Below are 11,346 nucleotides of genomic sequence, written 5' to 3'. Positions count from 1 at the left end.
CTGTGGTGGCATCAGCCATCTTCTATGGAGAAGTCTGCTGGAGCAGCAGCATCTCAGCAGCAGACAGGAGGAGACTTGATAAACTTATCAAGAAGGCCGGCTCCACCCTGGGATGCCCTCTTGACTCAGTGCAGGTGGTGGGAGAGAGCAGGATGATGGACAAGCTGTCATTGCTGCTGGTGCAGGAGTCCCGCCCCCTGCAGGACACTATCTCAGCACTGGGCAGCTCCTTCAGCAACAGACTGATACACCCTAAGTGTGTGAAGGAGAGGTATCACAGGTCCTTCCTTCCTGCTGCTGTCAGACTGTACAACCAGCACTGCTCCCAGTAGTCCTCACCTTGTACCCTGCACTGTGCAGTATGCCTGCACAAAGGTCACTTCTGTTTCTGGTCAATTTTCTTAACACCCATATTTATTCCATATTTATTATCTGTATTAAAAATCTATGTTTAAAACAATACAATACAAAACAAAACAAGGAAAACTGCTGTTAATTTTCTGCACTATATCATGTAAATGTGTATATATGTATGTCTATTTTTTTATTCCCTTTAGAATTTTATTGCTTATTTTTGCTATTGTTTCTGTTCTTGTAATATGTTTCTGTTTTTGAAATTTCCTGTCGCTCCTGTGACAAACAAATTTCCTCTTCTGGGGGACATTAAAGGATTTCAGATTCTGATTCTGATTCTGAATTACATGTTTAATTATAGTCCTAATAATTTTGATTAAAAGTGGCCCCAATAATTTACTCATAGGAAAACTAGGTGTATGTGGTGATAGGGACAGGGAACACACAAAAAACACAGTGGAAAGTTGATGGCATTGGCACTGTAAATAAGGGCCATATAGTCACCTATACATAAACAGGCTAATCTGGTCAAGTAACAGGTTAAACTGACAATGTGTTGAAACACAGCAAAAGTTTTATATAATTTTATGGCAGCAACCATTTAGACATGAACAGAGGAGTAACATGTTTAAAATCGCAACCAAGTCTCCTTTTGGCATTATCCAATGAGAAACAAACATGGTGTTGTGCTTGGAGCAGGAACCAGCACAGTCGTTCTTCTCCACCACACAGCAGGCAGGTCGAGGAGGTTGTTGGGGGCAGCAGGGGTCTGTCAGCAAGACTATTCATTGTGCTGTTTGGGGCCTTGATTGAGGATATCCTCTAAACAATTGCTCTGGGTGTTGAAACTGATTCAAAGGTTTCAGACATATATCAGACGATGCCTCCCATCCATTACCCAGTTACAGGAGCCTCTGAGCAGTGAAAAATTGTGTTTATTAGCTACAAGATCATTTTTCATGTCTTGTGCAGACAAAATGCAGATCCACAGGCTTCCTTATACTTGGGAGAGTTCTTCCCATGCAATGTCACAATTTGATATATGTGGCTTTGTTTGTGTGTTTTTCTGGCTTGAGTGGACCGTTATCTCCTAAACATCTCTTCCAAAAACAGACTACCTGTGATTGCTCTGTAGAACACTCAGGGGTTGAAGGGAAGTTCACAGAGCAGTTTAATTATTTGTTGGAAAAAATTAAATGGGAATACGTTTTCCCTTCTGAAGAATTAGCTGAATTGTTCATACATTTCTCATGCAGCACATGCTGAATGAAATTAGTAAGTACTAAAAAGTTAACAGGTCTCTCTTACAAGTAAAGTTTTTTACTATGCAAAGATAAAATAGAGAAAACACAGAGTCTCATGGGGTCATGATAGACGTCGGGCTGCTGCGGAAGTCTGCCTCTTTCCTCCGTCCGAGTCAGTGTAGTATTATTTTGACAGGGAGAGAAATCATGCCTCAGATTAGTCACCTTTAACCTCTGCATTAAGGACCGCCGCCCTAAAACTGAGGCAGAGTGCAGGAACAGGAGCCAAGCATAGAGCAGTCAGAGCCCAGCCCTGATGGACTGATATTGTCTGTACTAATGTCTCAGGTCATTCCACCACTTCCTCCCACTGCACGTTGGGAGGGAAACAATAGTCCCAAGAGTGTCCGTCAACACCATCGCCCTTACGGAAAACACACACACACACACACACACACACACACACACACACACACACACACACACACAGACATCTGCTCTATTAGACCGATATGTCAGTGTGATATTGTTCTTGTGGACATCCGAAGACAAGGTCGACCACCTCTGGGTACATATTCATTGACTTCCCTTTCTTACCACAACTTAGATTCGGTTTGACTCGCCATGGCAAGGACTGTTTTATTTCCACCACAACTGAGCTATCTGCTTGAGAGTCTGTCTTCCACATAGGTTTCTTTTTTTCACTAATAAATCTTGCATTGGGTTAGTCTGTCAGTTAATTCTCTTGCGCTTTGCTCCCACCCCTCCATTTGAATTGTGCTGTTTTGTTAAGGAGTTACCAAAAACTAAGTCTGTTTAGTTGTGCTATCTTTCAATCACTATATAGTAAGTGTAAGTTAAAGTGTGTAGCGAGAGATCTTAAAATGTATGGAAAGGGTCTTATAAAGGCATTACATTTAACTTCAGGATACTTGCACATACCCTCCTCTGGTGCACATAATGTGCTGCACATCGCAGAAGTCGTGTTCTGGGCTCCACAGAGCTCCACCTCCAATGCTGTGTTCAGATTTAACGTAATGTCCTTCATGGAGGCGATGTGGAACATAAATGTAACTTTCCACATCACCTGCTATTTTTTTTTTTTCCTTTTTTTTCTCACTGATTCTCTTCCAAAGGTCAAGAAATAACTTTCACATTCAAGATTAATAGATGTTTTATTAATCAATATTTCTGGTTTTTAATATTTATTTGAAAGTCAGACTATAGCCTCACTTATAAGAGTGCATCTCACTTGTAATTTCACCAGAGGATCAAAAATGTCACAGAAAGTTGACCTATATTTAAACATTTAGTGATGAATTAATTCACTCAGTCAAATTTGAGTTGAGTTTGAGCCCTATTCACGGGCACTACATGCAGACCGTCTTGCGATGGGATCACACCAGCAGCATCGGCATTCACCATGTTCATATTCTGTCCCATGACCAGCCATTACTGATTACTACATTATTACATGAGACCACACCCATCTATAAACTTGTCCTTTGATCTGGACTATAAACATATAAAGTTTTGTGACTGCATCTTGCATGGCTGTGATGCTGTCATGTTGCCAAGTACTGTCTCCAAGAGGTGTCGCTAAGACCACATTTTGCCATAACGCATACACGTGCAGTTGAAAACACTACCAGCTGACAGTGTCACAATTGCTAACAAAAATATTCACCTTTGGTCACCACTGATATCCAGCAGCAAGGGACTGGGCAGCACGTGGTGCATTCATCCAAGCACAGGTAATAAAGGTTCATTACAACTAGCTGATGGTCTTCAACAAACAAATTCATTTTTTACATGTCTGCACATGCAGGATAAACAGGTTTACACTTTGAAAGAAGCAATGTGTTGCACCTCAGTCATTGCAGTGTTGAACTTAAAGCAACATTATGTCACTATTTTACCTTAAAATTACATGTTCAAAATCACTCGATGTTACAAGTTGTGATAAGTTTAACTTAAGTTAAGTTTTCTAGTTTTCCCGCTGTTGTCCACTAGCTGCTCTGCTTCAACTTTCTGTTAATAAGAAGCACTCTAGTGGAGACATAGTGTTACCTGTTGCCAAAGTAACCGATACCATAATATATTGCTGAAATAGTGTAGTAGTATAGTACAAACACACACACACACACACACACTACTTTATGCCTGGTTGGCTGCTTCAGAGGATTGTGTTGCTCCCTGCTCTCCCACTCCACCCATCGATGGAAAACAATCCAAAAAAATCACAAGGGGTCTATCCAAGGCCACTGTCCCATGAAAGGGTTCTCAGTGCATGTCCGATAGCGATTATCTTCTCCGTCAGGGTTGAACAAGAGGCAATTGGGGAGGGTGTAAGGTGTCTGCCCTGTCACACAGTTGAGCTACAGCACCATAAGGGTCTGTTTAGGGCTAAAGTGTGGTGGAGGGGAACTACATTGCAGTCTTAGCTCTTCCTATTTGCCCCATGGTATCCTTCACTAATGCTTACCAGATGGGATTGAAGGTTGGGAAAGTGCTGCTGAAGACTTTGACAGATTAATTTATGTTCACATGGAACTTTATACTGTCCTGTACAGGAATATCACTCACTTTTACAATAAACCACATCAGTTAGAGGCGGTTGCATACTTTCCTAGTTTCCTTTATACCTCTCATGAATAACAAGATTCCAATGATACATAAAGAAAGTGAATCTTCCTCTTTTCTCGCTCAGTTAGCTTTCCTTTGACAATAACACTACTTTCTTTTATATTTTTGGTTATGGACTCTTTGCACCTCCTTAATCTATAGTTTTTTGTGTAGATACTTGAGTTTGTGTAAACATGTTTCTCCCTTCACTATGGTTTTTCTTATATTACAAACCAGCGCGATATAATCTGCTTGTCAAAATGTTCAAATCTACACATTTCATCAACATCAACATTTATCAATGTATTTAGATGTAAAATGTCTCATATTTTCTTGTTATACTACGTGCACTGACTTCGACTTTACCTACATGTTGTATAAAATGTTTTATCTTGTGTTTAATTTTTACATGCTGTACAGGAGCTGCCCGTCCAGGGAATTCACTGCAAAATCTTAATCACAATAACATAGAGTGACTCTGGCTCAGAGTTTTGTTCAGCCATGTTTTCCCACCCAGGAAATAAAATAAGCATCAGCTGAGGTGATGGACCATCTGGGTCCGGACTGATGTAAAAGCTGGCACTGACCCAGGGCCATGGGCCCCACAGGGAGGACCTCGGTAGGGTCGATCTTTCAGGCCTTTTCCTTCCTGTTTCTCTATGACATCTTCCTGCTTGAGGGGAGGCCTCTGGGAGCCATTGAACAGGGTTCCGCCAGGACCTTGGAGCTGCAGGATAAGCTCACACAGCAGCTTCTGATTAGGCTTTAGTACTGACAGCTGGAGAGAAACTGGAGGGTTGGGATGCTTTATGCAAGTGTGTAGTTATTTGTGCCACCCCAGAAGAGTGCGAGTTCAATATCTTTCTTCCAGAGGGTTGTACCTCCAGACATCACTTCAACTGTGATTTAAAGGATTCAGTTTAGTCATAATTGTGTTGTCAAATATTTAATAACTGTAATAAATCTCATGGTTGGCTGTGACTGCACCTCACAATGTGAATATAAGTAACTTTTAAATGCTTTAATGATGAAGGAATATGTATGACAGAAATACAGAAGCTCTTGTTGTGTACACAGGTTGTATTCTCAAGATACACATGAACAGGGACTTGTCACATGCCATTCTCCACTCTATCATTAATTTATGAATATCTATATAAGCAACTTTATGGACTGCTTGTGCCTCACACTGATTGGGTCCACTGCCAATCAACCTGCACCTCCACACTCATAAGACGAAAGAAAACAAAAGATGCTATTTTTGTTTTTTCTAAACTATGTGCTTCTGCTCTGGTTAGGTTTAAGCACAAATAAATGCTTCATGTGAGGAAAATATGGTGTGTTGGTTTAAAAGAGCTACCTGTTTTGGTTGCCACAAACCGCTGCAGACCTTCCGAGATCTTATTAAAAACAACCCGTCTTGTGGCCATAATCACAGCTGCAGATGACCTGACTTCTAACAAAATGTGGTGGAAAATGTCCCATGGTCCCCTTAGAATATCCAGTGGTGTCACGTGTACAAGTTTGGAATGTGGTGTCTCGTCAGAAAAGGTCCACCATCTCCTCCACCGATCAGCATGAAAGTCAGTTAATTAGCATGTACTGTGACCATGATAAAGCATGACACATTGTCAAAATGTAAACAATACTCATCTGAGATGAGATGAGATGAGAAGATTTTATCTTGGCGGCTGGGCTGAAAGACATTTTTTTAAACTTTTTTATATACTACCTTAATAGAACAAAACACATTTGCAGTTATGACTGCATTTGTTCTGCCTGTTACCTCACAGTTATATCGTGTGTCAACATGATTAAAGTATTGGTATGAAGCAGCCACGGCTTTTAACATGCAGGTACAACACTGATGTTATTTACCTTTCCTTATCCAGCATAGTTTAATAGTAGGCATAATCAGCGTTATCTTTAGATGCATTTAGAATGACAGTCATTTTGCTGGCATCTTTGGTGTCCTCTTCAGAAATTGCTATTGACACGTAATCGTTTCCCCAGTAACTTCCCAGGGAAACTCGCAGATAACACCAGAGCCAGCAGCAGTTGGATTAGCAAAAAGACTGGAAACTGGAAGTATTAGAGGGCCTATAAATAGACATCCACATAAATTAAAAATGTGTCTGTTTTACACTCTGGTTTTTGTACTCCTTTATAGGTGTTGGCAGATGGATTATGTTAGTTTCGGATGGCACTGGGCTTGCTGTTTACCTCTTCCAGTCTTTGCACCATGCTAAGCTAATCACCTCCTGGCTGTAACTTCAAATGTAACATATAGATGTGAGACTGGTATCAATCTTCTTCTCTAACTACATCTTCAGACTTGTTAGAATGAGGTAATCCATCATAGTGGATATCTTGTCTACTTTTTTGCCACATCATGTGATAGTTGCAAGCTAATGCAGTGCAGAATGTTCAGCTAAATCTGCTGGCATTCATCCTTTAAGCCTTTCCTCTGAGCACTTGTAGCTTTTGTACATCCAAATATAAACTTGGATGTCTCTCTGTCTGCGTGTGCACTGATTCTCACACATAGCTGAGGCTGCTCTCTTTCTGTGATCTATAACATCAATTCATCAGCAGCTGTGTTTTTCTGGTCACAGGGTGCTCGGTGATATTAGCTGTGACTGATCAACACCACATGTGGATCCCAACCTGGGAGATTTACTACCAGAGCAGCGGCATGCCAAAGATCAGCCCTGTTATTGTGTTATTCATGAAAACAGATAATTATCTAGTCTAGTTTCAGTTGCATTCAGAAAAAAACAAGATGATGGGTTTGATTTGTTTAACAAGAGAACAAACACATGTGTGAACTTAAAACTGTATATTTGAGGAGGTATTTTTCAGCCCCTACACCAAACTTTAAACTCTGCTTCTACCTCTCTGTGGTTGATCTTACTGGCATGGCTCCAGTAATGAGCTAAACTCCCTGATGGTCCCCATGAGTAATCATCAGTCACCACAATGGATCCAACAACATTAATTTGTGTCTTTCCTGTTTTGCCTTTACCTTTTCCCAGAGTTGAGTCTGATTCATGCCTTCCTAACTGGCAACTCTGGACCTACCACCCTGACAGAGCTCTCTGTGGCCACATACTGCTGGGATACAACGACTTCAGAGAGGGAAGAGATTGATTACTTCCTCTGTTGAGATTCCTTGCTATTATTCAGATGGAGAAGGTAAACCTTCAGAGGAAATCCCCGTATAGATTTCACTCTCTGAGCAGTTACAGGCAGAAGTTGCCAGTAATGTTAAGGTATTTTTCTTTGGGCTCTTTGAATGTGGAACATTTGGTTATAACCTTTGAAATAATCAGGAAAATGCTGATTTGAATGGGTACAGTTGCATAGTCTACATGTTTGCAACTTCACTGACCTGCAAGCTAAGCTTGCAATGTTAAAGGGTCAGTTCACATTTTTAGATAGCTGACTCCAAGATTTCTGCTTCTACCCAATACAGAAACTCAGGATACTCCACAGAACACGCTGTCAGCACTCTTCGTAGGGACTGTTACTTCATCAGAGAGTAATGGGGACACCCACTGTATTGGGATGGATGCAAAAATTGACATCTCAAAAACGGGATGTTTCAAAAACTGTGCTTTTTGTTTTGTATTTGGTGTTTTTCTGTTTGTTAACAAATTGGTTGACCCAGTGCTTAACTTCAATGTGACAGTGGAAAATAAGTGACCTAGACATAGTTCATACAGTATTTTAAAGGATAAGTTCATCCAAAAATGTATATTAATTCATTATCTCCTCCCTCCATGCCGATGGAAAGTCAGGTGAACTTTCATATATTTCATATTTCCACAAAACATTTTTGGAGCTTCACTTCAAAACAGCATTGCTGCATTCTCCTAAACAACCAGAGTACCTGGAAACTTGTTTTAACACATAAAAAAGTACCCCAAAAACCCATGAAATGCCTCCATTCAGCTCATCTAGTGTAATCCACATCTGTTGTTTGTTACGTCTTAATGTTTTAAAAGTCCCCAGTCACTTCAGTTGTTTAGAATATACATTTTTGTGTGTATACATAATACCATGTAAACTATATGTTTAGATCACTTTTCTTTTTTTCACACACAGTAAAGAGTTATGTCCAATTTGCAAAAAAAGAATGCACAATAGTTAAAAGATAAATAGAACAGCTCAAAAATGTTTCCAGTGCATTAATGAAAAAAAATTATAAAACCATTAAAGGTAGCGAAACAGCCCTGCAACCTTTACGACTTCAAAATACATCTGATGTTACAAGAGAGTAAAAGAACCGTGTCTATGTAAAAATACATTTCATTTTAAAGTCGACTGAAACATGTAATGAAAAAGCAGATGCGACAGTGTCCCACAGATATGTCCTTTTACACACAAGCTGCTCTGTCCTCTCTCACAAGTCATTCCCAAAGCTGTTTTCTTGCAGGCTGCAAGTCCGTTTGAGAGCTAAGGTTCCAGAACTCATCTTAATGAACGATGCATATTTTTGTGGGAGTTTGTCTCATCAGTCCCTGAGATGCAGGCAAAGACGTATTCTGCTTCTGAAAGATCATTCATTGTGTGGAGTTTGACCACCTGTCTGTTTTAGCACTTCTCCTAACGTGCTTGGCAAGTTTGTCATGGAGCGCCTTTCCTCTTTTTTTACAACAACCCTGCTTGACACTGTGTATTTCACTGGAGAGAGTTAATGTATCTTGCTGGAGACACACTGGGTAAGTGACCAATGAGCCAAACTCCCAAAAAGTCAGAGCAGTCCTACAAGACTGTTGCGGTGATGAGATGTCTCTAGATTCAAATGTTCGGTGCTCGTCTGCTCTGAAGAGATCTTCTCCTGTACCAAGTTAGATATTTTCATCGTCGACTCATTTGTCTCGCACTGCCTCCATGCATTTTCACACAGTCCCGTCTGTCTTTCACCTGTGAACAAAGAGGGAAATCACTGTCAGTGACAACTTAGACATCATCACTATGTGCCTATGGACATATTTTTCACCAAAACACATTTTCTAAGCTCAGATGTTTTGATGTACTTTCCTGAGGGCATATAAAATGGTTCAGTGTAATTACTGTCTAGAGCAGATAAGCAGCAGATTTCCTTTAAAGGATATCTTCATGCACTGAAGGATATACAGCATCTATTAATAAGCTAAATCCCAACACAGAGTTTTGATCTCCAACATGGACCATGTACATTTGTACTTGGGTGCATGGAGTTCATTCTAACCCCACAGTGTGTAGAATAAAATAGAATAATAATAATAATAATAATAATAATAATAATAATAATAATAATAATAATAATAATAGAATAACAAAGGCAGTAAATCATTATTTTGCATTAAAATTCATACAAGGTGTCTTTTCATTCTGGTGTCAGACAAAGCAGAGATGCTGAAATAAAACAGTTTAGGCTTTGAGGTGCGTGTATGACATTAACTGGTTACTGCCCCTGTGTTCAGGATGAGCACTCTGCCTGAAAACTCATATTCAAAAAAAAGAAAAGAAAAGAAAAAAGAAAGCAAAGAAAAGAAAAGAAAAGAAAAGAAAAAGATCAGCAGGCAGAATGATTAAACTGGCACCTGAGTGCACTGTCCCGCCTTGCTTCCTTCATGCTGACCACATTTATAAACTCGCAACGTTTATGTTCGCTCATCTGTCCACGAAGGCACACACATTGTAATGCGTCACTAGCTATGGTTTCAGGAATCTTAAAGATTCGTCATACAAACTATCCATTTCCAGTCAAAGAAGGCCACGTTTTATTTAAATATCCCCACCCAACACGTTTCCATCGCCAAGAAGCACAGAAGTCCCTCGTTGTGTTTTTCACAAACAATGGTGCAGGAACGTCAGGCACACGAATTCTGAAAAGCTGAAACTATATTGTAAATAGCTTTGCCTGGCAGAATAAATGTAACAAAAAATAGTAATAATAATAATAATAATTAACAATAGACTGTGTGTAATTTTCAGGAGATCTAAAATAACATTTTCCAAATGCTTGGCGACGAAAATACGTTTTAAAATCAAATGTTTAATTGGTCTTTTGTAATATGTTTCTACTGTGAAGGTTTTCTTACCCCTTTCCGTTGGTTGCTGAGGCAGAATGTGCAGATAGTCCGGGGCTGTCTGCCCTCTCCTCTCCCCTTCAGCTCCTTGTAGACAGCACTGAGGCAGGGCTGGCCGTCCTCTGTCCCGTCACCGACCACCAGCACATTGGCTAAGTGCGAGATATAGCTGGACGCCAGGCGCAGCGTCTCGATCTTGGAGAGTTTTCTGTCCACAGGTTCTGTGGGGATGAGCGTCCGCAGCGCCGTGAAGGCCGTGTTGACGTTCTGGGTCCGGTATCTCTCCCGGGCGTTAGCGGCGTTCCGCTGCCGCACCACACCGCCGGACTCCCGACGGTAACTCCCTTCCGGAGTCCCATAGCACCCGTAGCCCTGGTCGGTGCTGCCGTCGCTCTCGCTGCGGTTTCCCTCCTCGTCGTCCGACATCAAGGTCAGGTCAGCGGGGTAAGAAAAAGGATGCGTCGATATCGGCCTCAGCATAGTAAAAGCCATCACAAGCTGGAAGTATTTCACAGGGAAAAGACAGTCCCAGGCCACAACTACAAAACCGCTGCATGCAGACAAGCCGTGCGTAAAAGTCGCAGCAAGCCTTAGCCAGCAGAAGTCAAACATGTGTTGAGGCGCTTCCTCATAGGATGGTCCACAGTGTGATGGTCTTCATGACAGGGAGGGCTCTTATAGCAGCTACAGTACTGCCCGGCTGTAAAGGAGGGCTGGATCTCATGCAGAAGCTCCTGTCTCCCAAATGTTTTGGTCCTAAAAGTCGCAGTGGAGTATGGAGAGGTGTGGACACATGAGCGTCACTACAGTGAGCGGGGAGCTCAGTGGCAGACATTCAGGCCGGTGCATCTCTTCAGTGGTATGATGACACACACCAGCTGTGGGATGATTGGTTGGTGACCATTAGAGGCTCAAGTATTCATATTAGCTTAACTTTTAGGTCCTCAGTCTCTTCATATGATGCCACTTTATTCTTGTACACAACAAGTTGTTGTGCAACAGCAGCACAAGCTACAGCCTTCTAACACCCCTCTGTGCAGTAA

General features: G+C 41.2%; 1 protein-coding gene across 1 annotated transcript; it reads right to left on the bottom strand.

Annotated features, from left to right (window-relative positions):
* Nucleotides 1-5,332: 5,332 nt before the first annotated feature.
* LOC119020412 (transcription factor 15-like) lies at nt 5,333-11,122 on the bottom strand. Its single transcript, XM_037099689.1, has 2 exons — nt 10,316-11,122; nt 5,333-9,152 (listed from the first exon to the last, which is right to left on the bottom strand). Exons 1-2 carry the CDS (start codon nt 10,913-10,915, stop codon nt 9,087-9,089), a joined length of 666 nt encoding a protein of 221 aa, XP_036955584.1. The 5' UTR covers nt 10,916-11,122; the 3' UTR covers nt 5,333-9,086.
* Between the last annotated feature and the right edge of the window lie 224 nt (nt 11,123-11,346).

This window comes from Acanthopagrus latus, chromosome 6 (genome assembly GCF_904848185.1).
Source record: "Acanthopagrus latus isolate v.2019 chromosome 6, fAcaLat1.1, whole genome shotgun sequence".
Taxonomy (NCBI): Eukaryota; Metazoa; Chordata; class Actinopteri; order Spariformes; family Sparidae; genus Acanthopagrus; species Acanthopagrus latus.
This window is presented reverse-complemented; position numbering and strand designations above follow the sequence as displayed.

Coding starts and splice junctions, on each gene's coding strand:
- LOC119020412 (XM_037099689.1), bottom strand. CDS start 10,915: ATGTTTGACTTCTGCTGGCTAAGGCTTGCTGCGACTTTTACGCACGGC. Junction 9,153..10,315: donor TCAGCAACCAACGGAAAGGG/GTAAGAAAACCT, acceptor CTTTGTTCACAG/GTGAAAGACAGACGGGACTG.